Source organism: Talaromyces amestolkiae, assembly GCF_001896365.1.
Source record: "Talaromyces amestolkiae strain CIB chromosome Unknown scaffold11.1, whole genome shotgun sequence".
Taxonomy (NCBI): Eukaryota; Fungi; Ascomycota; class Eurotiomycetes; order Eurotiales; family Trichocomaceae; genus Talaromyces; species Talaromyces amestolkiae.
In genome coordinates, this window is record NW_024468047.1 from 1,009,117 (window position 1) to 1,034,046 (window position 24,930).

The 24,930-nt window shown below is 47.9% G+C and overlaps 11 protein-coding genes across 11 annotated transcripts; 7 read left to right on the forward strand and 4 right to left on the reverse strand.

Moving 5' to 3' along the window:
- On the forward strand, positions 1-2,235 carry BHQ10_006285 (uncharacterized protein; the record flags this gene model as incomplete). The annotated part of the gene is made up of 4 exons (XM_040878854.1): positions 1-686; positions 737-1,553; positions 1,605-1,740; positions 1,790-2,235. The coding sequence occupies 4 exons, from the start codon at positions 1-3 to the stop codon at positions 2,233-2,235; spliced, it is 2,085 nt and encodes a 694-aa protein (XP_040734789.1).
- A 1,500-nt stretch (positions 2,236-3,735) lies between these two features.
- On the forward strand, positions 3,736-5,263 carry BHQ10_006286 (uncharacterized protein; the record flags this gene model as incomplete). The annotated part of the gene is made up of 4 exons (XM_040878855.1): positions 3,736-4,041; positions 4,122-4,452; positions 4,507-4,844; positions 4,898-5,263. The coding sequence occupies 4 exons, from the start codon at positions 3,736-3,738 to the stop codon at positions 5,261-5,263; spliced, it is 1,341 nt and encodes a 446-aa protein (XP_040734790.1).
- A 153-nt stretch (positions 5,264-5,416) lies between these two features.
- BHQ10_006287 (uncharacterized protein) lies at positions 5,417-6,349 on the reverse strand (the record flags this gene model as incomplete). Its single annotated transcript, XM_040878856.1, has 1 exon — positions 5,417-6,349. The coding sequence occupies one exon, from the start codon at positions 6,347-6,349 to the stop codon at positions 5,417-5,419; it is 933 nt and encodes a 310-aa protein (XP_040734791.1).
- A 641-nt stretch (positions 6,350-6,990) lies between these two features.
- On the forward strand, positions 6,991-8,733 carry BHQ10_006288 (uncharacterized protein; the record flags this gene model as incomplete). The annotated part of the gene is made up of 2 exons (XM_040878857.1): positions 6,991-8,094; positions 8,149-8,733. 2 exons carry the CDS (start codon positions 6,991-6,993, stop codon positions 8,731-8,733), a joined length of 1,689 nt encoding a protein of 562 aa, XP_040734792.1.
- Positions 8,734-9,274: 541 nt separating this feature from the next.
- On the reverse strand, positions 9,275-10,461 carry BHQ10_006289 (uncharacterized protein; the record flags this gene model as incomplete). Its single annotated transcript, XM_040878858.1, has 4 exons — positions 9,275-9,426; positions 9,491-10,026; positions 10,076-10,329; positions 10,393-10,461. 4 exons carry the CDS (start codon positions 10,459-10,461, stop codon positions 9,275-9,277), a joined length of 1,011 nt encoding a protein of 336 aa, XP_040734793.1.
- Positions 10,462-11,058: 597 nt separating this feature from the next.
- On the forward strand, positions 11,059-13,238 carry BHQ10_006290 (uncharacterized protein; the record flags this gene model as incomplete). Its single annotated transcript, XM_040878860.1, has 4 exons — positions 11,059-11,253; positions 11,315-11,615; positions 11,672-12,213; positions 12,264-13,238. The coding sequence occupies 4 exons, from the start codon at positions 11,059-11,061 to the stop codon at positions 13,236-13,238; spliced, it is 2,013 nt and encodes a 670-aa protein (XP_040734794.1).
- Positions 13,239-13,752: 514 nt separating this feature from the next.
- Positions 13,753-14,735, forward strand: BHQ10_006291 (uncharacterized protein; the record flags this gene model as incomplete). Its single annotated transcript, XM_040878861.1, has 5 exons — positions 13,753-13,766; positions 14,015-14,062; positions 14,167-14,413; positions 14,570-14,647; positions 14,703-14,735. 5 exons carry the CDS (start codon positions 13,753-13,755, stop codon positions 14,733-14,735), a joined length of 420 nt encoding a protein of 139 aa, XP_040734795.1.
- An 855-nt stretch (positions 14,736-15,590) lies between these two features.
- BHQ10_006292 (uncharacterized protein) lies at positions 15,591-16,226 on the forward strand (the record flags this gene model as incomplete). The annotated part of the gene is made up of 2 exons (XM_040878862.1): positions 15,591-15,839; positions 15,906-16,226. The coding sequence occupies 2 exons, from the start codon at positions 15,591-15,593 to the stop codon at positions 16,224-16,226; spliced, it is 570 nt and encodes a 189-aa protein (XP_040734796.1).
- A 1,425-nt stretch (positions 16,227-17,651) lies between these two features.
- BHQ10_006293 (uncharacterized protein) lies at positions 17,652-19,681 on the forward strand (the record flags this gene model as incomplete). Its single annotated transcript, XM_040878863.1, has 5 exons — positions 17,652-17,780; positions 17,835-18,366; positions 18,428-18,653; positions 18,707-19,136; positions 19,331-19,681. The coding sequence occupies 5 exons, from the start codon at positions 17,652-17,654 to the stop codon at positions 19,679-19,681; spliced, it is 1,668 nt and encodes a 555-aa protein (XP_040734797.1).
- Positions 19,682-20,883: 1,202 nt separating this feature from the next.
- On the reverse strand, positions 20,884-22,534 carry BHQ10_006294 (uncharacterized protein; the record flags this gene model as incomplete). Its single annotated transcript, XM_040878864.1, has 4 exons — positions 20,884-21,196; positions 21,284-21,422; positions 21,477-21,990; positions 22,046-22,534. The coding sequence occupies 4 exons, from the start codon at positions 22,532-22,534 to the stop codon at positions 20,884-20,886; spliced, it is 1,455 nt and encodes a 484-aa protein (XP_040734798.1).
- Positions 22,535-23,051: 517 nt separating this feature from the next.
- On the reverse strand, positions 23,052-24,802 carry BHQ10_006295 (uncharacterized protein; the record flags this gene model as incomplete). The annotated part of the gene is made up of 2 exons (XM_040878865.1): positions 23,052-24,167; positions 24,221-24,802. The coding sequence occupies 2 exons, from the start codon at positions 24,800-24,802 to the stop codon at positions 23,052-23,054; spliced, it is 1,698 nt and encodes a 565-aa protein (XP_040734799.1).
- Positions 24,803-24,930: the final 128 nt, after the last annotated feature.

Consider the following 24,930-nt stretch of genomic DNA (forward strand, 5'->3'; position numbering starts at 1 on the left):
ATGCCTTCGAACACGCCTCCTACGAATGCGCCGGCTCCAAAGGCAAACCCTGGTATCGTCAATACGGGTTCGCGACCCTATCGATCTCACAAAGTAAGAGCATGCGACCTGTGTCGCAAGCGCAAGTCGCGATGTACGGTCGATATTCCGGGTCAGTCATGTGTGTTATGCCGAATCCAAGGCGCCGATTGCCATTACCAAGAGGACTCTATGCCAGAAGATGCACCAACCATTGGAACTGACAAGCATGCTTCATCGTCATCTTTCGCGGGGCACAAGCGCAAGCGGAGGTCCGAAGCTCTTGACCAAGATATTGATAGCTACGATAACTCGGCATCAGAGCAAGTGAACGGCTCATCGACTTTTCATATACCCAGCGAGAAGCGTGATGAAAGTTTGCGCCGGAAAATCGACGACCCTCAAAATGAGTCAGTGCTGATCGTGGGTCCGGTCGCCGCGGAAGACGCTCAAGTAATTGAGAAGTTCATGCCTTCGGAACGATCGAGCAAGATTGAGAATGGGAACAAGCCGTATAACGTATATTCGAACGACCCTCGAAAGCCGATTCTCTACACTACGGTTTCAAGGCGGCGCCAAGGTGTGCGCATTGGGTGTCCACCAGGTGAAAATCAGAAAGAGATCCTGGAGCATCTACTTGGACCATTCAAGCAAGACTTAGTCAGACTGTAAGTTTCTGTGCCTCGAAAAAGCAATGTACTCTAATAGATCTCGACAGCTTCATCGATCGATTCAATGTGGCGTTTCCCGTATTTGATGGCCAAGCCTTTTGGGACGCATATATTTCTGATGCCGATGACCTACCAACTACCCTTTTGTGTCATGTATATGCGATGTCTCTTGTCTATTGGAAACATACGCCGAAATTTGCCCGTCACCCCAAGCCTGATGTCCGGTATGCCATCAACCTGACTGTGGCAGCATTGCACGAAGATTATTCGGCACCGGGATTGTCTACAGTAAGCGCAGCGTTACTGGATCTTACAGGACGTCCCATATTCTCCATGACAGGCAATGCGATCAGCTGCGGACGGCTAGTTTCGCTCGCGCATTGTTTAGGTCTGAATAGAGATCCAAGCAATTGGAAGGTTCCTCTGAGTGACAAAAAGCAACGAATCAGGTTGTGGTGGGGTGCTGTCATCCATGATCGATGGGGAAGTTTTGGACACGGCGTGCCGCCTCAGATCTCCAAAAGCCAATATGATGTTCCTCTGCCCAGTGTAGAGGTTTTGGTGACACAGCCTAGAGCCACAAGCCAGCACATTCGTGCGGCACATTGCCATATCTCTCTTTGTCGGTTGACAGAAATTTTAGGCGAGCTGCTGCCGCTGGTTTACCAATTGCAGAATAAACCTGGTCGGGAAAATTCCAAGAAACTCAGACATATACGGACCGATCTCGATACCTGGGAGGACTCATTGCCGGAATGGCTGCGTGCCCCAGTATCTGAATCGGAGAATCCTGCTAGTGGAGCAAGCAGCTTACATCTGGCGTTCCTTGCTGTAAAGATGCTTGTTTGTCGAGTGGAACTCCACGTAGGTTACTTTTGTGACCCATGCTTTGCCTCAATGCTAATGATTCTACAGGAGGTAAATAATACGGAAACCGACAACCCAGAAGCCCGTCGATACTTTCAAACCGAGTGTCGCAAGGCTGCAGAAGAAATCGTCCACTTTATGTGCTCATTACAACCGGCAAACTTTAGAGAATTCTGGTTGCCTTGTAAGTCAATGTATCTTTTCCACGCCAGTCTAGATCTAATTTCGTCCAGACAGCGCTTTCCACCTCACTTCCACGGCCACCTTGCTTGTACGTTGTGCGCTCGAAACTACAGACCAAGAAATCGCGCGGTCATGTTTGACAAATGTTGACAACTTACGAAATTTTCTACGAAAAATTCGCGACGAAGAAGACTTTGACGTGGCCGACATGTGCTTGGACCATTGCGAAAGAATCATTACTCAGCACCCAGAGATCAGCAACCTGACGGCCGCAGCAGGCGGTCAGCCAGAAGATCAAGCAGTATACAGAGGCCCGGTCGAAGAAACAATGGCCATGAATCCTGCCGCTATCATTCTACCTGAAACCACAACAAACAACGACATCGTCGATGACATGATGTCCATCTCCGGAACATTCGGCACGATGGACGGTTTCCCATTCGACATGACTGGTATTTGGGACGTTTCTGGGTTTCAAGACGTAAATTTCACCTGAAAGAACGACCACGCAGTCGATCTTGAAAGAGCTTTAGATACAAGCTTTGCCCATACTCCATAGTACTCCATACATGGGAAACGTCTCTTTCCGTGCAATCATCGCCGCTAGATCGTCCAATACTTCGGTTTCCCGTGGAAAGGGCGCAAGTCACAGGTCTTTCCCACAAGCAGCGGTCTGGCCCAGCATAGACAAGGGGCTGTACTGAGAAATAAAAATGGGACTGATCAAAAAAGATCGTCTATAGGATGCACGAACGATCAGAATGCTGACAGCGACGTTTTCGCTTGGTCGCGGCAGGGACCGGCTGGAGCCGGKATTTACTAATACGATATCAGATTATGGGTCCAGGCCGTCCGGCTTTCCTGGTAGCTTGAGGTCCACCAGCACATTTACTTTGTTCAGTGTCTAGTGTCTACAGGGATTTAGAGACAGGCTCACCTATCAATGCTGAGCCTGACAAAGAGTTATTGTCGTGTATCCATCGAAGCAGGGGTTCTATCTTGTGCTCGGATTCCATGTGTGTGGAAACAAGATTATCTTCCGGGGATGTCTCTGTTTCAAATCAATGTTCCATTAATTCACTACGAAGTATATTATTTCGACATGCTTTTCACGAATTGGAATTGATGGCTTCATCATGCGCCTGGCCAATGGTGAAATAATTAAAACCACGGCGTCATCGTTGGTCACGTCAAGACAAGACAAGACAAGACTACCAAAACAAGAAAATAAGATATGTTAGTGAACTCTAGATCAGCATCCTCTTTTCTTAGTGAATGCGATAAAGTAGACTCGCGCAGAGCCGATAGCCTTCCAATCTAGAAGCTCAGAGCCGAAAACACCTGTACTAAGCCGATAAAGCCTGGATTCGCCAGCACTGATACGATCCAAGCACATGGATAATCCCTACCATTTATGAAATACCCCGGACTGAGACATTACAAATGAGTAGGTTGAAGTTGCAAATCTTAGGTAAACACCACTAAATGGTGATGCGTCGTGGCGTGTACATAAGTCAGGATCCAGCGATGGGCTTTCTGTGGGACGTGCCTGAGGAATCCTTGGAACGACGATTGATTTGAGAATAGGTTTTCCGCCTTGAAATATGCGCCTCTAATAATCTCAGTCTTCTCCATCTCTTATAGAGCACCCACCCGACCATCCCGTTGACTGAACGTACAGTGTACAACGGCCGACACGTGCAACCACAAACCCTAAGCCCATCGCCGGCCCACCACGCCATTCCCTTCTCAACGAAAGAGAGGGCTAACAAAAATTACCGCAAACCCTATGACTCATTTTGCCGAAAAATACCATACACCCCCTCCCACAAGAATTTTCTTTCCCGCGGAATCGACCTGCACTCATTCGTCTCTGCAAACACTTCCCCGACAGCCTTCATCGAAAACGGCATATAACATTTGACGATCGATCAATTGCACAAAGAAAATATAATACGACGATACAGACGCTATTATTATTTAAATTACAGATATAATGGCCCCTGGAATCACAGAGGTCGTGGAGGAGGAGAGATTCGAGGCCAAGAAAGCTTCCAAGTTGGATGCCATCAAGGCTCTGAACAATGGGTATAGTCATGGTGGACGGGACGAAGAGGGACATCAGATGAATGGTCGGTCGGATGTATCCACTGCCGCCGTCAACAACACAGACTCTACTGCGGAGGATGAGACGCCCGTGTTCACGATGCCTTCTATTCATAAGTTGAGAGAGGCTCAGCGGCGGGKTGAGCATGACTTTCGGTCGGATACGGTTACGGTGCCGACGGTACATATGATGCAGGTGAGTAGTTTATTGTCTATCCTAGGGTCTACCGATACCGGGAATATATACGTATATGTAGAATAAGGCTAACCCGCCAGGCCATGATCGAATCCTCCTTCCAAGACGACATGTACGACGCAACAGGAGACGAATCCGTCAACCGCCTGCAGCAGCGTCTGATCGAGTTAACCGGCAAAGAAGCCGCCATGTGGGCTCTGTCCGGCACAATGGGAAACCAGATCTGTCTCCGGACCCATTTGACGCAACCGCCGCACACAGTGTTGCTCGACTATAGGGCCCATGTCCATTGTTGGGAGACCGGTGCTATGCCCGTGATGTCCCAGGCTTCTGTGACGCAGGTGCATCCGAAGAATGGTTTGCATTTGACGCTGGAGGATGTCAAGAAGCATATCATTGCTGATGGGAACAGTACGTCCATCTGCCCCCTAGCTAATAAATCACACGTATATTGACATGCTTCAGTTCACTTCCCTCCAACACGCGTGGTCTCGTTGGAAAACTCATTAAGCGGTACTATTCTACCCCTCAAAGACGCCAAGGAAATTTCAGACTATGTCCGAAACTTCCCCGTTGAAGAAGGCGAAAAGCCTATTGCTATGCACCTCGACGGTGCCCGTCTGTTTGACGCCGTAGCAGCCGAGGGCGTCAGTCTGAAAGACTACTGCGCCAATTTCGACTCGGTCAGTATCTGTCTTGCAAAGGGTCTCGGTGCCCCAATGGGAAGTATTATTGTTGGATCGAAAAAGTTTATACATCGTGCCCGATTGTTTAGAAAGATGTTTGGTGGTGGTACGCGGCAGGTATGTTATATTCCTTGACATCGGTACCTATCACCAAAAACTAACATTCATAGCCTGGTATGATGGCTGCTGCCGCCCTCTGCGCCCTAGAATATACAATGCCTTTGTTACCCAAGGTCCACGCTTTAACCAAGCAAACCGCCGACTCCCTGCGCGAAGCCGGATATAAAATCAGCCTCCCCGTGCAGACGAACATGATCGTTCTGGACCTCGAAGAAGCCGGTATTCCACCAGCGGCCTTTGTGGAATATGGAAAGCGAGCTGGTGTAACGGTGTTCCCGACTGGACGGCTTGTGTTCCATCATCAGATCTCGGCGGCGGCAGCGTCGCGGCTTGTTGATGCGATGACGATGCTTATAGAGGATAAGAAGGCTGGAAAGCAGTTAGAGAATCATAAGGTTACAGGCGGGTATATGTAATGATTGATGATGATGATGATATATATGTGCGGTCATGGCCCGTACCGATTTCATTCAGGCGTTCATGAGCTATTCATTGTTGCATTTAGAGAATATAATTTTGTGTTGTACATGGCCATCAAGACATTTCCCTGAACAAGATTGTGATGGCGCTTAGCTGTCAATATGAAGAGAGACTGTCGTTATGCCCGTAGCCGATACATGGTTCCTAAAAGTGACGGGCACGGAACTCTTATGTCCGCTGACGGCCACCGGTTTGCTTGCAGGAGCATTCCAATCTTCATCTTCCCAATCATTCCATCCACGCTCAGGTCCCCAGTGAATATTTACATTCGTGGCCCTTACCTCGGAAAGCAAGCGTCTCATCAAAGGACCACTTTTTTGCACCGACGGCCAAGCGTCAAACTCAACCTGTTCCAAATTCGGCAACTGTTCCAGGATCTTCTGCACCAAACCCCCGGCGAATCCAGTATAAAAGTCCGAAGAAACTCGGAACCCCTCAAAGACAGGATGCGATGGATCGCACTGGATAAAGATCTTCAATGTCCGAACACCCGTCATTTCCGTCAAGCCAAGGTGCTTCGTGACTTTCCATGACTTTGGAGGTGCGGTCCAGCTTGATCCTAGGATGAGTTCAATCTTTTTTATAAGTGGTCGGTAAGACGGCGCAAGGCTGATTAGCGTAGGTTGTTTAGAGTAATCCTGGATCTGAAAAACGCGGAATGTTTGCACAGAGTAGAACAGAACCGAGGCTTCGCCATGGATGCGTCGCGACGAAAGAAAAAGGGAAAGTCGATGGGACAAGGGCGCTGGAATTTTATTTTTGCGTGACGAGCCCGCGTTGCCATTTGTGCGCGGTGGTCCTTTCCTCTTCGTTTCTCCGAATAGCACGTATTCATACACCTTCAAACGGATTTCCGAAGGTAGGTCGAAAAATCTGAAAGGCGGGATTTCCCTAGGTTCATCGTCGAAATCCTCGTCATCCGTGTTGTAACGGTCATTTCTCTCCTTCTCCTTCTGTTTCCCTTTGTCCTCGGAAGGACTCGAAAGAGTGAGCTTGCTGAGTTCAGCTTCCAGGGCGGCCATGTCGAATGGGTTTCGCTTATATATACCGATCCGGGTTCATGTGTCTAGCTGAAAGGAATACCAAGAGATGGAAAAGCGCAACTTCATAGTCTGTTTATATTGAGATATGGATATTATAGATAGTAGACATCATGGTGGCAATAGATGTGTCTCGCATACGGGGCTGCACAGCTCACAGGAGGCCTAGCTGCCGCTCTTGGGTGCAAGACTGAATCAGATTCATTGGGTCTCCCCAGCTAATACAACCCGGCATCCATGGGAGAGGAAGAGTGATGGGTCAAATTTCGATAATCTGGGTGGATTCAACTTTCATTTATGGGAAAGAAAAGAAGAGAGAAAGAAGAGAGGGACGAAAGAACGAAGATTTAAAGGCGGGATACAATTTCTTGGCACGGGCCGGCAGTTCTGCCGAGTTTGTTTTGGCGCTAGGACAGATCGGGACTGGCCTGATGGATGACGCTCGTGGTCGAGCTTCTCACTGGATTTTTTAGAGACAGACATCATCAATCAATTGATGTCGACCATTCTTCTCGATTAAGCCAGGCATTCATCCCGATTGGACCAGGCGCTTGGGCATTGATGACCAGGAAATGATTATATAGATCTCGCAGTTGTCTTTCCTTCATACACACTCCTGCATCATGCTTGTTCGTTCCGTTCTGCCGCTCGCCAGGGCTCGCCCAGTGCCTTCCACCCTCCGTTCATCCCTCACGGCATCTTCATATCCACGATGGTACGCACAGAACAATAAACCGAAAACACCGTACGTTCTCCCCAACCAAAAGGCGAGTTCGTCACAGTCGAAGCCTTCTCAGCAGAGGAATACATCAGCCAAGAATCAATCGGCGCAGCCGAAGTCGAAACCAGTTGTTGTTGGCGCTTCTTCAGGAGCAAAAGCAGCAGCGAGCGCCTCAACTGGTACCGCTAAGACTACGTCTGCGAAGTCTACATCTGAGAAACCCTCGTCTGAACCTGATGTGTCACCCGAACAGCCCGAATTCGAGACAGTAGCCCAGGCCGAGGAACCGGCTCAGGCCCAAAAACCGCAGAAACCTCTTCCGGATTTGACACAAGGTATCCCATCTACGCTGGGAGCAGAACTTGATGCAGCGCGCAAAGGACGCAAAACGACTTCTCTAAATCTGACTGAGGATCCTTCCAAGCATGACTACGAAGACTACGAAGATGAAGGCGCTAGTGGCAGCCGATCAAAGGAGGCGTACGAGTCTTCGCTGGACCGTCGCCGAGCTCGCGTCGCTAATGTGATGTATGGTATCCTTCTCGGTGGTCTCCTCGGTGGAACAGTCTATATGGGTCGAAATTGGGATTCGGAGGAAGAAGCTCGAGCTCACAAAGATGCTCCATCTGGATGGGGTGTTGGACTCTTCTGGGACCGAATCAAGGCTCGTATGAACAGCTTCACTAGCTATTACAGAGACCCTGCCTTTGATAAGCTGCTGCCTGAAGAAGATCCCTCATTGAGACAGCCGTATACATTGGTACTCAGTTTAGAAGACCTTTTGGTTCACAGCGAGTGGACGAGAGAGCACGGCTGGCGTGTGGCCAAGCGACCTGGTGTCGACTATTTCCTGCGCTATCTGAACCAGTACTATGAGCTTGTTTTGTTCACCAGTGTTCCAAGTATGATGGCAGACCAGGTCTTGCGAAAGCTCGATCCTTTCCGCATCATCAGATGGCCTTTGTTCCGCGAAGCCACCAAGTACAAGGATGGAGAATACGTCAAGGTAGATCTCACCCTTCTGATTTCGATTCTTACACGCAATACTTACTTTTGATAGGATCTGTCTTACTTGAATCGTGACCTCTCCAAAGTCATCCTCATCGATACCGTACCCGGTCACGCTCGTGAACAGCCCGAAAACGCCATCATCCTACCCAAGTGGAAAGGCGACCCTCAGGACAAATCCCTCGTCGCTTTGATCCCCTTCCTTGAATATGTAGCAGGCATGAACGTCGAGGACGTCCGTCCCGTCATCAAATCATTCGAGGGCACATACATACCCGCCGAATTCGCCGCACGCGAGAAGGTGATGCGCGAAAAATTCCAGAAACAACTGGAAGAAGAACAAAAGGGCCGCCCCCGCCGCGGTGTCGGCAACCTTGCCGGTCTTCTCGGCTTGAAGCCACAGAGCAGTATCGACGGCCAAGGCCCCTCCGAAGAGAAGATGCTCTGGGACCAGATCCGTGAACGCGGTCAGAAGAATTATGAGATGATGGAGCAAGAAATTCGTGAGAACGGAGAGACATGGCTCAAGATGATGGCTGAAGAAGAAGAGAAGGCACGGCAAGAGCAGATGAAGAGCATGAAGGGAAGTTTGACCGGCTTCTTTGGTGCTGCCGGAGAGGAAGTTCAGAAGAAATAGTCTAGTCCAGCCATGTCTTCTAGTCGAATGATTTTATGACTGGCATTGCACATTCTTCCCCTTTCCCGCTTACCCCCTTCATACGAAGTTACACTCTTCTAATCATGTCTTTTTACTTTTTTGGTCACTACCTTCTTCTGTATGTTTTCCTTTCTTTTCCCTCCCCTTATTAAAGTGCATTCTCCGGGGTTATTTTTCAATGCCATGTGGTCCACCTATCTGCATCCATCTTGATCATGTCCTTTGCAAAACTTCTATTAGAGCAATCCCCTCTTTTCTTTTGGTGTGTTGGTGAAGTCAAGAGTCAATTTTGTGTTTGTGTTTGTGTTTCTGTCAAGCACAAAAAAGTGTATATTAATCCTGAGTACTTGAGCTCCGCGTTCGAGCAGAGTCAATCTATCAATAAATACTTGTCTGAGTGAGAAATAATGAGAACAAGATCGTAATGTGTAGTTATATCACAGTTCGATGTAGGCTTACAAGTGCTAAATCATGTTTATAGAATGCAACGACATCTATTAGAAGAGAAGTAATTTTACGGTTATAGTTTCTCATCATCCACGTCCATCTGTGCCTCGTTCTCTTTATCTTGTCCATTCGCCACCCTTGCAACTGACGATTCCTTGTTGATCATTTGTCTTGACACGGCGACGATGTTGTCCTCGATTAATTGCTGTCCGACGTCCTCGATGTCTATTAAACGGTAAGTATTCAGTCATAGCCTTATCAAGTAAAGCGTTGAAAAGCGTGTTCTTACGTTTCTTAGGATCAACTTTGCCCACATATCGAGTCTTCAATTGCTCCTTGGTCAATGTGGATTCTTCCTTGACTCGCTTCTCGTAACCTTCCGCCAACTCGACGAGGCGTTGCATGCTGTCCACGTTTTTCTTACCATCTTCATGGAAGTCATTCATCTGCAGTGCTTCTGTCCAGACGTGTTTGTGTAGGTTCATCAACATGTTCTCCTCAAGACCTGTCTTGCGGTAGTTGATTGCAAGGCTGTAATAGTGACGGTTCAAGCCGTGGATAAGAGCTTGGATAGACGGTTTGTTGAGATGACCCAAGTTAGATGTGGTCTGACGAGGCTCTTGGCCCATGACAACGGTCTGTGGTGCGATTAGTCGAAAGGCATCAATGACGACTTTGCCCTTGACGGACTGAATTGGGTCGACCACGACGGCAACGGCGCGAGGGGTGAGCTGTTCGAAGGATTGCTGGGTGTTGATATCGACGGACGAAAGCCAGCAACCGAAACCGGGATGCGAGTGGTACCAGCCAACGACTGATTCAGGTCTGTCACAAATCAGTTATCTGCTCGAAGAACGTACAACTATAGTCATACCGGCCGGTTTGCTTCAAAAAGTCCATCATCTTCGTTTGAAAAACAGGATCCACAGCCTCGACACTCACACCCGTTCCACTCTGAGGCATAGCAAACACATCCACAACTCGCACGGTATATTCATCGACAAAGTCTCCCAGCATCAAACCCATGACTTCCATAGGAACACCAGCTCGGCCATGTCGTAACATCTTCAACAACGCCAACGACGAGATGTGAACGGTCTCCGAATTATCGATCAAGTTGGGGCTGTCCTGTTAGCGATGATGTTAGCTTGACTGAAATGGTCTCGTGGTCACGCAAGCTGAGCTACTTACAGCTCCTGGGGCTGCGCTACCCATTCCCATGCCATGGGCAGTCTGAAGCATGCGGTTTATTCGCTCCATGATGAGCGATTCGTAATCGAGTTAGAGTGGTGAAGGATTGTGATGAGGGCGAGAGCTCCCTTTGCGGGAAGCTTGAGGCAAGTTGCAGAGCTCAAGCTGGAAGTACCAGGTGCGACTAGACAAGAAGATGGAACTTGAAAGTGTGGTACAGGATTTGAAAGAGCAAAGAAGATTCGTAAAGTTGCTTTAGTCTGAGGTGATAGGAAGGGTGTTAATTGTTGATGAGGCAAGATCAATCAGCAGCCCGGTCCGTCGTCCATAGCTCCGAGAGTCCACCCAGCCAGCGCGCGATGTCATTCGCCCGCTCCCGCCTTACCGCCTTGGTCTTTCCTTTCTGGAATCTATGCGCATCACTTTCTTCCCTTTCCCCTCAACTTCCCTTATTTCACACCCTTCACTTCTTCGGTGTTGGTGAGAGCCTTTAACTTCTTTGCTCGCCTCATTGAGTTACTTGCAGTCCACTGATCTCGCTATTCGCCACCCCACACAGGACTTTCAAGTCCTTTGCTATCCTTTCAATCCTCGCAAGCCTGACTTGGAGACGGTCTTCTGTCCTGCCACCCCGATTTCGAGTGCAGTCAACGAGGACGCATAGCCATGACTGGCGTTGCACCCCTTGACCCGATCAACCTGAATGGTGCCGCTGATCGGGGAAAGAAAGTGGCATATTTTTATGATTCGGACGTCGGTAACTATGCCTACGTCTCAGGCCATCCCATGAAGCCACACCGTATACGAATGGCCCACAGTCTAGTGATGAACTATGGTCTGTACAAAAAGATGGAGATTTATGTGAGTTTTATTAGCTTGCGCATCGCTCTTACTTAAAGATTAGTTGCGCTAATTTATGCAGCGTGCCAAACCAGCCTCCAAGTACGAAATGACCCAATTCCACACGGATGAATATATCGACTTTTTATCGAAAGTGACACCCGACAATATGGAGCAGTACTCGAAAGAACAGAGCAAGTACAATGTCGGAGATGATTGTCCAGTGTTTGATGGCTTGTTCGAGTTTTGTGGCATCAGCGCTGGAGGTAGTATGGAAGGCGCAGCCCGTTTGAACCGCAACAAGTGTGACATCGCAGTCAACTGGGCAGGAGGTCTTCACCACGCTAAGAAGAGCGAGGCTAGCGGTTTCTGTTATGTGAACGGTAAGCTCCAGTGTCAGACGATCGCAAAGACCAGCGTTCTAACTAACGGTCTACAGACATCGTCCTCGGTATCCTCGAACTTCTACGATTCAAGCAGCGTGTTTTATACATTGATATTGATGTCCATCATGGTGATGGTGTCGAGGAGGCTTTTTATACTACAGATCGTGTCATGACCGTTTCCTTCCACAAGTATGGAGAATACTTCCCCGGTACTGGTGAGCTTCGCGATATCGGTGTTGGATCAGGAAAATACTACGCCGTCAACTTTCCTCTGCGTGACGGAATCGACGATGTCTCCTACAAGAGCATCTTCGAGCCGGTTATCAGCAACGTCATGGAATGGTACCGACCCGAGGCCGTTGTTCTACAGTGTGGTGGAGACAGCTTGTCTGGCGATCGTCTTGGTTGCTTCAACCTCAGCATGAGAGGTCATGCCAACTGTGTCAACTTTGTGAAGAGTTTTAATTTGCCAACTTTGGTTTTGGGAKGTGGTGGCTATACTATGCGCAACGTAGCCCGTACCTGGGCTTTTGAGACGGGTATTCTCCTGAACGAGCAACTCGACTCGCAATTGCCCTACAACGACTACTATGAGGTAAGGCTGTCGCTATTCTACACCGTGAAGCTCAAGCTAACAGTATACAGTACTTCTCGCCCGACTACGAACTGGACGTGCGACCATCGAATATGGATAATGCCAATACGAAGGAATATCTTGACAAGATCCGTAATCAAGTCATTGAGAACCTCAGACGCACTGGCTTCGCACCTTCCGTACAAATGACTGACGTCCCCCGCGATCCACTTATCGATGGCTTGGACGACGAGGCAGACGCAATCATGGATGACCTCGATGAAGATGAGAATAAAGACAAGCGATACACACAACGTCGTTTCGATCAATATGTCGAAAAGACTGGTGAGCTTAGTGACAGCGAAGACGAAGACGAACTTGCTGCCAACGGTGTTCGTCGGCAGCCAGGAGCAGCCCGCCGAAGAAACCACATCAGTCATCGTCACCTTGATGCTGCGGACTCTGGCTTGGAAAGTGGCATGGCAACACCCAGAGAAGCCTCTGCAGTGCCTGACCAGGACGAGGAGATGGATGTGACGGCTGATATCGAGGCCGAGAAGCCCCTGACATCGGCACCAGAAACTGGAGCAGAAAGCCGCCAATCTCCTTCCGATGCAGACACAGGCTCGAAGATAGAAGAGAAGCTAGCTGCGGAAACCAAGGACAACGCCCAGGAACCTTCCACGCGTGCCGAGTCACCTGCATCAGCTCTGAGCGATGTGCACTCAGATATTGATATGGAGGATGCCAACGTAACGGCAACTGAAGCAGAGGCTGCTCCGTCAGAAGAAACTGTCGGACAGCAGAAAACACCTCCAGCATCCCCACCTGCTGCCGCTGCTGTAGAGACCGAACCGGCTGCACCATCCCCGCCAGCTGCTGATACAACCATTGCCGAAGAGCCTGAAACCAAACAGGAAGAGAAAGCTAACGATGAGCCCAAAGCAGAACAAAAGACTACAGCAGAAGAACCTACAACGACCGAGGTAGGATCAGGAAAGCAGGTTGATAGTGAATCTAAAGAGCCTGAGAAGACTGAATCATAGTCAGTACCCAGGGGGGCGAGGGCCACATCTTGAGTTTCTGGCGTCCGGGACGAAAATCGGAATGGTGTTTTGGACTTATGGTGTTTTTTTTTCGATTATTGGATGTTGCATCACATCTGGTAGTTGTCTCTCTGGGATCTGTTGTCATCTTCTATTTATGTTTGTATGTATCATTAAGCATTAATCCAGCAGCGCTAGAAGCAGTTTGTTGCAGAATATAGCCATACAGATTGACATAACGGACATCATCCCCGGAATGTAAAACTATTAGGGCATGTCTGAATTGGGACTAGTATTAGGGCACGACCTACATCCCGCACTTCCGCCAATCACCGCGCGTGTGCCAAGATTTCGTCTTCCAGGCCGACGCTCACACACTAAGCGAGATCCAATTCCCGACCCGCTTTTTGGTTGTGTGAATACCTTCGACTCGCACCCAGTCGACCTTTCTCTCTCCCGACCTGCGTATTCCCCGTCCAGCCAATTTAAACAGTTAACTTGACATACCGCCAAAATGTCGAACAGAGGGTGAGTTCTATTTCTTTTATCCTGGAATTCTTCTGGTTGGTGAATTTGGGTGGAATGGGCTTGAAAATCTCGTTGCAACGGTTTTGGAGCTGGACAACCATACTACGACAACCGATTTCGTCTATATTCGACTGCTATTCGAGAAATCTGTGTATTCCGCTTGATATACAGTCTGGATGGGCGACAAGAGGAGAATCTGGACTTGCAAGAATTTTTCGATCGTGAAGCTAACCAATATTTGTGTATAGTCGTGGTGCCGCTGGCAACAAGCTTAGAATGACTCTCGGTCTGCCTGTGTACGTGAACCCCGGATCAACGTCAAATTGCGAATGTTTCCTGCCACGAAATCGAACGATCACGAAACGATGTTTAATGATATGAAAGAACTAACGTGATATAGTGGCGCCGTGATGAACTGCTGCGACAACTCCGGAGCCCGCAACTTGTACATCATCTCCGTTACSGGTGCCGGTGCCCGCCTCAACCGTCTCCCCGCCGCTGGTGTTGGCGACATGGTCATGGCCACTGTTAAGAAGGGAAAGCCCGAATTGCGAAAGAAAGTTATGCCCGCTGTCGTTGTCCGTCAGAGCAAGCCCTGGCGACGACCCGACGGCATTTTCCTTTACTTTGAGGACAATGCTGGTGTTGTAAGTGATTCACTTACTGGGAAAGGGTGATTTGCATAGTCGCTAGATACGAGTTGTCTTGAAATTGTTGTCTGAAGATCTCGTTAAGCTTCGATGTCGAATCACCCTTCTCCGTGCCGCTATCGAGATCAGAAACTAAAAACTAACGAACTCTAGATTGTCAACGCCAAGGGTGAAATGAAGGGCTCTGCCATCACTGGTCCCGTTGGAAAGGAAGCTGCTGAGCTCTGGCCTGTAAGTTATCTGCAGAGGTCCAAGACCATGTCCACGTAACTAACCTCTTCTCCAGCGTATCGCCTCCAACTCCGGTGTTGTCATGTAATTAATGAAGTTACAACTTTTAAAACCAAAAATTTTCACACAATGCGATACCAGTCGGGATTTACGGGACTCCAAAAATCTTCTTTATCCTTTTCCTTCTCTTTCCTTTTAATGCGACCCGAATGTCAAAGTCCATCCCAACGAGTTACGTGGAATCGTGAGGGGGATAAGAGCTTGGAGAGAAGACAAAAGATTGTGCGGAGGGACAACTCTTTCTATCTATTGTCTACCATGAAATAAGGCGTTATTGTTAGATTGCGCGTTCTTTTCCCTTGTGTAGCTGAGAAGTACGTGCCTCGGTGGTCATGGACGCTTATCGAATTGTTGTACGAGAGAAAACAAAGACGATAAAATGAACACTATTCAAAATTATCCGACGCATCTTGGGACATTGCCCTTGGGGACCATTCGAAAAATATAGTTTTCCGCTACCGTGTAGCTTCTGTAAAAGAACACAGCGTGGTAGTGTCAAATGCATATTGTATCTTGTATATGGATATATCAAATACCTTAAAGCTGCAATCAGGGTTAGGGTCGATGCTCATGTGGGGAATGGGATCTGCTGCGGGGCGGTTCTTTAATCCGCCAGAAGCTCTTAGAAACAATCATACAATTGTATTTTTTTTCCCTTATAAAACAGCTTGCTTGAGTCATTCTACCTCTCATATAATCACATATTATTGTGGTATAGTTCTTGCGGTGCTTCTAGACCACGAACCAAGCGTACCTTACAAAGCAACAGCCCATACCCCGCTTACGGTAGCTGATATCATACTCGCGATAGCTACATCGCAGGCGGGCAGTAATTCGCAAATCGACTCTCACCTCTCCATTTCTCCAGAACACTCAGTTTAATATGGACGACATCGAAGAACCCAACGGTCCTACCCGGGAGGAGACTGCCCTGCGAGAACAAGAAGAGAAAGAGCGCAAGGCCAAGGAAGAGGCCGAGCAGGCACTATTACCCTACAAATGGACACAAACAATCGGCGAAGCAGAAGTTTCAATCCCTGTACCAGGCACAATCAAGGGGAGGGACCTGGATGTAGTTCTTACAAAGACAAAGATCAAGGTTGCTCTCAAAGGGCAGGCGCCGATTATCGAGGTAAAAATTATCCATATCCAAGAGCGTCGTGAATAAAGGTTAAGGACTATGTACTTACGAGAATAGGGCGACTTCCCCCACGCGATTCACGCAGACGACTCTACATGGATGCTCGAAACCATTCCCACGGGCAAACAAGTAACCATCCACCTCGATAAAGTCAACAAAATGGAATGGTGGCCGCACATCGTGACCAGCGCACCCAAAATCGACGTCACCAAGATCACGCCCGAGAATTCGTCGCTGGGTGACTTGGATGGTGAAACGAGGGCGATGGTGGAGAAGATGATGTTTGATCAGAGACAAAAGGAGATAGGGAAGCCGACCAGTGATGAGCAGCGGAAGATGGATTTGTTCAAGAAATTTCAGGAGGAGCATCCAGGTTAGTGACGATTCAACCCAGCAGGAGGAGGATTTAAGCCGGCATTTTCGTGTTTTGACAGCTGACGTGTTTTTGTATTTCAGAAATGGACTTTTCGAATGCAAAGATTGGTTGATTTAAGTAGCTAATCATGGATTCTTGAGTGTCACGAAAGTTTGATTTGTTTGGATAAGGATGTTTTATATCATATGGCCTGGAATGAATTTTGATACTACTACGCTGAGAGGTCAGTGCATGCAGCTCGCGATGTAATCTCATGCTTTTAGGCATTCCCAGCGAAAATGGTGTTATATATCAAGTGAGCATAGTTAGGTCAACTTTAATTACTGGCAGCTTTCGAAGATCTACTGAAGACTGCCCTACTCCGGTTTGAACATTAAGCGCGGGGATGTTTGAGACATACCACCTGACATGTAAAAATTCCACCGATCGTTCTCTCGTAATCATGAGCCTGTTCTTTACATCGTACATAGAATTGACCATTTTCTATTTTCAGTGCATATTCCCGTCGTACAAGCGTTCATGTGGGAGGTTGACAGGATGTAACCATGGCGTGACTCGATGGCTTGCCCTAACTTCATTCATGTGCTGCCAGCCCGAGCGGCGATTTCTTGTTGTTCCTTGTTTATACCGGCAAGCATCACTTTAATCTGCCGACAGAAATGGGAGATAAGCGATGTGTGCTCTGACAATAGTACTTGTTTTTTGTATCTCCAAATACTTGGATTGCAGAGACATCCGTGAACGCATCTGGTTGATGAGTGAGGCGACCTTCGGGAATATATCAACGTCAAGCAGTCTTTCTTGCCGGGTGGGCCAAACCAACGTTGAAGACTCCAACCTTGAATCAATAATTACATATACATATTGATTTAATTTACCTTGAGGCTCGATTAAACTATTATTAGCTCTACAGGCACTTTAGCCAGAATTTTCGCGCCAATTCTCATAGATTTCCATATTGGGGCTGGCGATGTTACATCCTCCCCAACCTATCCTGCGCCGCCAAGAATCATCATCACTTGACGAAGATCAATTGATGACCGTGAGGTCTTTCCCAGCTAGTTTAGCGGGTCTTTGAGCCTATGACCTCTCTCGATGCCTCGAGGGAGGTCGACTTACATTGAGAGCTGCGTATGATATGTTTCGTTTTCGAATATGCTCGGCCGTAGTTCCAATCGGATTTATTCACTCGTCCAGGCGATCATCTTGTTTACGGGAATATTGCTGAAGAAACCAACGTGAGTATATCACAGTTACATTGTCAGCAAGCCATGTCCGCTAGGCCCAAATGAATCCAACAATGAGGATGGGGAACATGGGACGAAATGTTGCCTATATATGAGTGAGTCAGCCCCCGGGTCTCCTCTTCGTATCCCATGGTCAACATTAGGGATCAAATTATTCTACTTTGAGAGTCTTTGATCACGATGATTGTAAAGAGCTTTCTTCTTGCGGCGTTGTCCGCTGTGACTACCTTGGTTCAGGGGCATCCGAGCCAGGAACGCTCCTTGAGCGAGAGACAGTCGACTGATCGATTTGTCTTTGCTCATTTCATGGTACGTTGGTGGATTCGTTTATAGGGACGACAATGGCTGACCGTATCATTACAGATTGGCATCACCAGTGACCGCACCAGCTCAGCCGACTATGACGCTGACATGCAACGCGCCAAATCATATGGCATCGACGCCTTCGCCCTCAACATCGGCGTCGACCCTTACACAGATCAACAACTAGGCTATGCCTACGCCTCGGCCGCAAACAATGGGATGAAAGTGTTCATCTCCTTCGACTTCAATTGGTGGAGCACCAGCCAAGCTACCGCCATCGGGCAAAAGATTGCTCAGTATGCCAGTCTACCCGCCCAGCTCATGGTCGATAACAAAGTCTTTGTTTCGTCCTTTGCCGGAGACGGTGTTGATGTTGCTGCACTGCGTTCGGCGGCTGGCTCCGAACTGTTCTTTGCGCCCAATTTCCATCCTTCATATGGCACGGATCTGTCGAATGTTGATGGGTTGTTGAATTGGATGGCGTGGCCGAATGATGGGAACAATAAGGCACCAGATGCTACTGGAAATGTGACGGTGGAACAGGGTGATCAGCAATATATCTCAGCTCTCGCTGGAAAGGCATACATTGCTCGTACGTTTACCTGGGTGGCTTCGTGCTTTCTATTTACTCAAGACTGATGCGATATAAATAGCTGCCTCTCCCTGGTTCTCGACCCACTTTGGCCCCGAAGTCTCTTACAGCAAGAACTGGGTCTTCCCTTCTGATCTGCTATGGTACAATCGCTGGGAGGAGCTATTGACACTAGGCCCTCGATTCATTGAAATTGTTACATGGAACGACTACGGCGAGTCTCATTATGTCGGACCTCTTGACTCTCCTCACACGGACGATGGAGCTTCCAAATGGGTCAATGATATGTAAGGTCCTTTTGTCATTAGGCTGAAACATGTATGCTAATACTTCGTTAAAGGCCACACGACGGCTGGCTCGATCTCGCCAAACCATTCATCGCAGCCTTCAAAGCCGGCGCCACAGCAGTCGACAGCTACATCACCAGCGATGAGCTCATCTACTGGTACAGACCTACTCCGAAGGACGTCGACTGTGACGCGACAGATACCTGCATGGATCCCAATGCCAGCAACTCCAGCGGAAACTACTTCATTGGCCGCCCCAATGGATACCAGACCATGGAGGACTCCGTCTTTGTAGTTTCGTTGTTCACAGCCGCTGCTGAGATTACTGTGACTTCCGGCAGTAATTCGCAGACTTTTCAGGCATCGGCTGGGGCGAATGCGTTCCAGGTCCCTATGGGAGTCGGCACCCAGACATTTTCTGTGACTCGGAATGGCGCTACTGTCTTCCAGGGTACGAGTTTGAAGCAGATTATAAATGGATGTGTTTGTGGGTTGTATAACTTCAATGCTTACGGTTTGTCTCCCTGTTGCCCTTCCTGTGCACTAAGCTGACCCTTTCTCTTCTGGGATGACATAGTTGGAAGCCTGCCAGCTGGATTTAGTGATCCTCTAGGACCTGCTGGTCTTGCATCGCTCGTACAGGGCCTGCACGTTTCAACCTGTGCTGCTACTCCTAGTCTCGGAACTGCACCACCAGTAACCACAACCTCAGTTCCAGTGACCACAACCAAAAGCACTACCACTACGACCACAAGCAGTACCAAAACCAGCAGCACAACTACAACATCGCCCACAATAACAAGTACATCAACCACCAAGACCACATCCACAACCACCTCATCAACAAGTACCTCAACATCAGGCACGGTTTGCGTCGCCGGCACCGGACCAGGAAACTACGTCGGTCTCTGCAATTTCTGCTGCAACTACGGCTACTGTCCTCCGGGACCATGCACTTGCACCGCATACGGTGCACCTGTGCCCACGCCACCGGTTACGGGCACGGTCGGTGTGCCGTTGTCCAATGAGGATGATTCATATTTGGGATTGTGTAGTTTTGCTTGTAATCATGGGTATTGTCCAAGTACGGCTTGTAGGGTGGCTTAGGGTTTGTAGGTAGTCATATTTCGGGTCATCTGCTGGATATGAATGGATCGAGTACTGACTAATTCAGAAAAAGGCAAGTTGGAGGTAGTGAGAGGGAATTTGATAGCTGAAGTAGGTAGTGAGAATTTAGGACTTTTTCTCCCCTAAGCATTTAATCGACGATACCTATCATCAAAGTATCAGAAGCAATTTCATAGTGACTATTGACAGAGCCCATGGTATGCCCTTTTTCTCCTTGTATGCTTTGTATTCGTCAAACACGCTGCTCAAGTCTTCCGGAAGGTGCTTACGCGCCATTAGTAGCTCCAAGGGCATCTTGACGCTCGGGTGGGATGTGTTTGCTTACCTGTCCATCAGTAAGAAACGAACGCTGTCTGCTGCGCTATTGATAGCCGCAGTATCTCGCGAGTCTTGTAACTCTTTCTCAACCCTCGCCAGAATAAGACCAAGAACGGATGACCCAGAGGTGTCCTCAGCTTCTACTGTAGCTCCCTTTCTACAAAGCCACCTTATCTTGCTATCCACGTCTATCCAAAACTCGCATTTGGTCGCTACATGTAACGGTGTCTCGCCTTTATTATTGGTGATTTCGATACTTGCTCCATTTTCGATCAAACATTCCGTCACAAAAGCTTTAGCCACTGATATGGCCTTATGCAATTCAGTGTCGCCATCCGAATGACAAGAAACAGCCCAGACAAGTTTCGTAGAATCTCGCTGTAAGACTCGGACTTGTACAAGCTCTTATCTATATCTTCATATGTCTTGATTTTCTCGCTTCCGATTGCGAGAGTAAGAGCAACAATGAGATCGTCGATGTGGTTAGACCGGGATACTGTTACGATCTGAAACAATTTCATAGCCACGCTTTGATTCTGAACCCTTTTCAAAATAAGCTCGTACGCATCTACCTCAGGGGGTATTTCAGCCAAAAGCTTTTCAATATCAGATAATCTGGAATATGCGGAAGGTGCGGACTCAATAATATTGAAACTAAGCGTGAACCAAAGGTAGGTGCAATTTTCCTGTTTGTTGAAAAGGCACACAATTTCTTGTTTTTTGCCGTCGTCAAAACGTGTGAGTTTGTGGGTCCTTGCTTGGATGACCAATTTAATATCGTCTCTTATAGCTTTTGTCGGACTGTTTTGTCAAAGCAGAAATAAAGATGGGGGGAAAGCTTCTGAAGCTCCGCGATGTAATCGTATGGGCGGCCTGTCACCAGGAGCTTGAGGTGTGGTAGAGGTCTATCTTGAATGCCCTTTTCATAAAATTGGATAATGCAGGCTATAAGCTCTTTGCAGTCATTTTCCTTGCATTCGTCAAGAGCATCAATAAGACAAATGATATCCCCTGCTTCATTTTGCTCGGCACTTTTCAGCAGGATATCCCATAGCCTGAGAAAGTTGTTGCGCAGATTCTTCCCAAAGGCATTATGACTGTCTAGGGCGCAATTGATAAGATTGGGATGCAATGTGAATAGTTGATGCAGCATAGCACTTAAGGCATTGCTGTTGGTGACTCACTGTGGATCTTCCTCCTTGAAGAAAAAGTAACAGACTGTTGATGTAGACTCTTCCGTAGTTAGCATATCGTCGTTGATAAGCGCTCGTGAAAGGACCGATTTCCCGCAGTCAGGACCGGCCGACAGCCACAAAATACAAGCTGAATCCATGTCTCGCCACGTCCTAAACTTTTCGTGCTTGAAAAACCACTCACACGTTCCGGCGACAGTATGAGGATTCAGATTTTTGCCACGTTCATAGTCACAGTCGCTGGACAGAATCTCTAGAAGTCGTCTCCTGTCTTCCTGGTCTCGCCATGATTGGTTTTCTGACCTGATGAGGCCTAGTGAATCTCTGATCTCCCTTTGCACAGCAGGTGACTCTTCAATGGCCTTCCATTTCGCATCGAACCTTTTCTGGGTATTGGTACGTTCAATCATGTTGATCATATCCAGACAGACCTTGTCTTGCCTTTCAACGTTCAGTCGCATTTCCTCCCAAAGGTTTTTGGATTTCAATGCACGTTGCACTTGTTTCTTGGACAGGTGGGATATGACAGTTGCTTGGTACTTCAATATGTGTGCATAAAGCTTGACCAGGGTTCCTAGTATATCCGGCGGAATTGGACCGAGACTCTTTTCGTAAATCCCCCAGTACGGTTGTTTGTCACAAGTGTAATTGAACCCTGCCAGCATAACTTCTGCTTGCTTCAGACCATCCGAAAGCAACTAAAAACGAGTAAGAATGTTATTTATATCGTCAAAATACGGAGTGTTCACTCACTGAAAGACAAGCAGTCACTCCCGACCAAGCCAAGGCCGCATACGGCTGGGACTTTGCAGCTGGCCCAATGATCGAATTGCATCCGAGAGCGAACTTGATCAACTTTACAACCTGTACGCGGACCTTAATTTGACGTGTACCCCATGCCACCTTCCACTGCTTCTCTTCGCGGACTTTGGTGAGAGCGGAAACAATGGTTTGGGTTGACTCCGGGCTTGATAGTGGGTCGGAGTTGGTTGGATTTATACACTTGAGTGAAAGGCTATAATATTCAAGTAGCTCCGGATCTTCCTTTTGAAGCTCATTGTAAGCAAATCGCCACAGGTCTTGATCGTTCTCGCTTTCAGGACTCTTTGTAGGCTGAGGGCTCGGTTCTGGTTCCTCCTGTCGAGCAGGAACTCCAAGATCTTGCGGGCTTTTGGTCGATGATCTTGCTTTTCTCCATAGGAGTCGCATCTTTTCCAAGATTGGCTTCACTGGCTCTGCCATGACGATAATCTCTCTTTGAGCTTGGATGTGTCAAGGATTTCTCCGTGAAATTTCCTGAAAAAAAGGGAGAGACTGATAAATAAGGGATGAGTTGGTTTTAGTTGTACAAACAACACATTTTCTGTTGCATCTATGTGCTACATACATGCACGTTGCCGAGAGAATGCCCTCGAGTTCAAATCACCATGACTGATTATGGCTCTGCGTAATAAATCCTTTCATTTTGAACCAATCAACTTGCCTGAAAAGTCCTTCAGCCTTGCGATGTATGAGCGGGGCTCTCTAATGCTCCACGGCTGAAGAATATGAATCATCACACAGTGTATCCGATATTTATGACATGCGATAGGGAGTTTTCAACGTTACAAAATGTCGTACACATAGCCACTGAGTAGATAGACTTGTGTCAAGCGTGTAAGACCGAGTATGATAAAGAATTGGGTATTCATAGATCGTATGATACATATAATACATCACCACAGGAGTGGTTTCTCTGCTTTGGGAGATCCAAAACTGGTCATTCCCTCAGACGGAGATGATAGGTATTCAAACCCTCTTCGGACAACTCACTGGGAGAACCTACCATGACATCCTCTCCTTTGCCCGACTTTGGGAATGCAATAACGTCACGGACAGATTCCTTGCCTAGCATGATAGCAATCAATCTATCGAATCCGAGCGCAATACCGGCATGAGGTGGACATCCAGCTTTGAGTGCTTCTAGTAGATGCGAGAACTCAGTCAAGCGTGAAGCTGGCATCTTGAGAATATCTCTGAAGACAATCTCCTGCACACGAGCATCATGAATACGTCGGCTGCCACCTCCCAATTCGACGCCATTAACTACAAGGTCATAATGGTCGGCTACTACTGCAGCAGGATCTGTCACCATCAGATCGACATCAGCGGCCGATTTAGGTGCGGTGAAAGGGTGATGTGTAGATGCGAGGCCCGCCGTGCCACCTTGTCCGGGTTCATTCTCATCAATTKGGGAAAAAAGAGGAAAGTCCACAATCCATAAGAAATTGAAGCCCTTCGGTGCCTCCTTGACACCTGCCTTAACAGCTTCGGAATGGAGAGCTTTTCGAAGGTCTCCTAAAGGCGTTGATCCTCCGGAGAAAGGGGTATTCTTGCGTGCTTGCAAAACGATAAGGTCGCCGTGATCTGGCTCTAAGAGCTCTTCAACTTGCTCTGCAGCCTCAAAACCAAAAGGCATCAGACCACGCAGGGGTCTCTTGGCATCGTACACGAATATTCCAGGACCACCCTCTGGATTTTTGTTGAATTCCGCCCCGGCAGGGGAGTCAAGGAAGCGGGTAACGAGCTCTAGTGTTTTGGCTGGATCATTATCTTCACTCTCTAGCTTAAAAGCTTCAACGATGGGATCTTTGAGAGGAGTGATCTTTTGCACGAGATCTACCGGTAGCATATAGTCAAGTCTAACAATCTCCATTCCAAGACGGGTGTCAGGTTTATCGGAGCCGAACCGACCCATTGCTTCCTGGTATGGCATTCTAGTAAATGGTTCTGTGCCGAGATCAATACTGAGTAGGCTTGACCACAGCTTGCGGATCACTTTTTCGATGGAATTCATGACATCTTCGCCAGTGGCAAATGACATTTCTAAATCGAGCTATTTCATCATTTTTAGTTTTTGCCTGTAGATCACAATAGAGAAAAACATACTTGAGTGAACTCAGGCTGTCTATCAGCCCTTAGATCCTCATCTCTGAAACAGCGTGCGAACTGATAATAGCGAGGAATACCGCTGGCCATAAGGATCTGTTTATACTGCTGAGGACTTTGAGGTAGAGCATACGCCAGACCTTTGCGGCGAGTGGGAACTATGAATTCCCGTGCACCTTCAGGTGTAGATTTGAACAACAATGGCGTCTCTATTTCTATGAACGGTGGAGACATGGTTTCAAGTTCCTCTCTGCAAACCTTGCGAGCTTCTGAGCGGAACCGTAGTGCTTCACGAAGGCTTCGGTCTGACCGTATTTGTAAATGCCTCTGTTCTGCCGGAAAGACAGTCTCAGCAGTCATGATGATCTCCTTGGAGAACTCGTTCAAGAGCCAAATGTCCGTCAGGCTGATTTCAAGACTATCAATCTTCTCGACGTCTGGACCTTCGCGTTCACCTTCACCGCTACTCTTTTTCGCTTGTACTGTTCCACGAATTGCAACGGGGGTATGACTAGAAAGAGACTTCAAATGCTGATGAACTTCATTTTTTGCAAAAGAAATGAGTTGAATGTTTTGTCTCATTGTGGAGTCTGTCAATCTAACAAATGACAGCTTCTTGGATATGTCTGCTCGGTTTCCCAAGTATCCATGAAGGACAACGGTATCTCCAGGGCTGGCATTTTGCAATAAAGATGAAAAATTATGCGTCG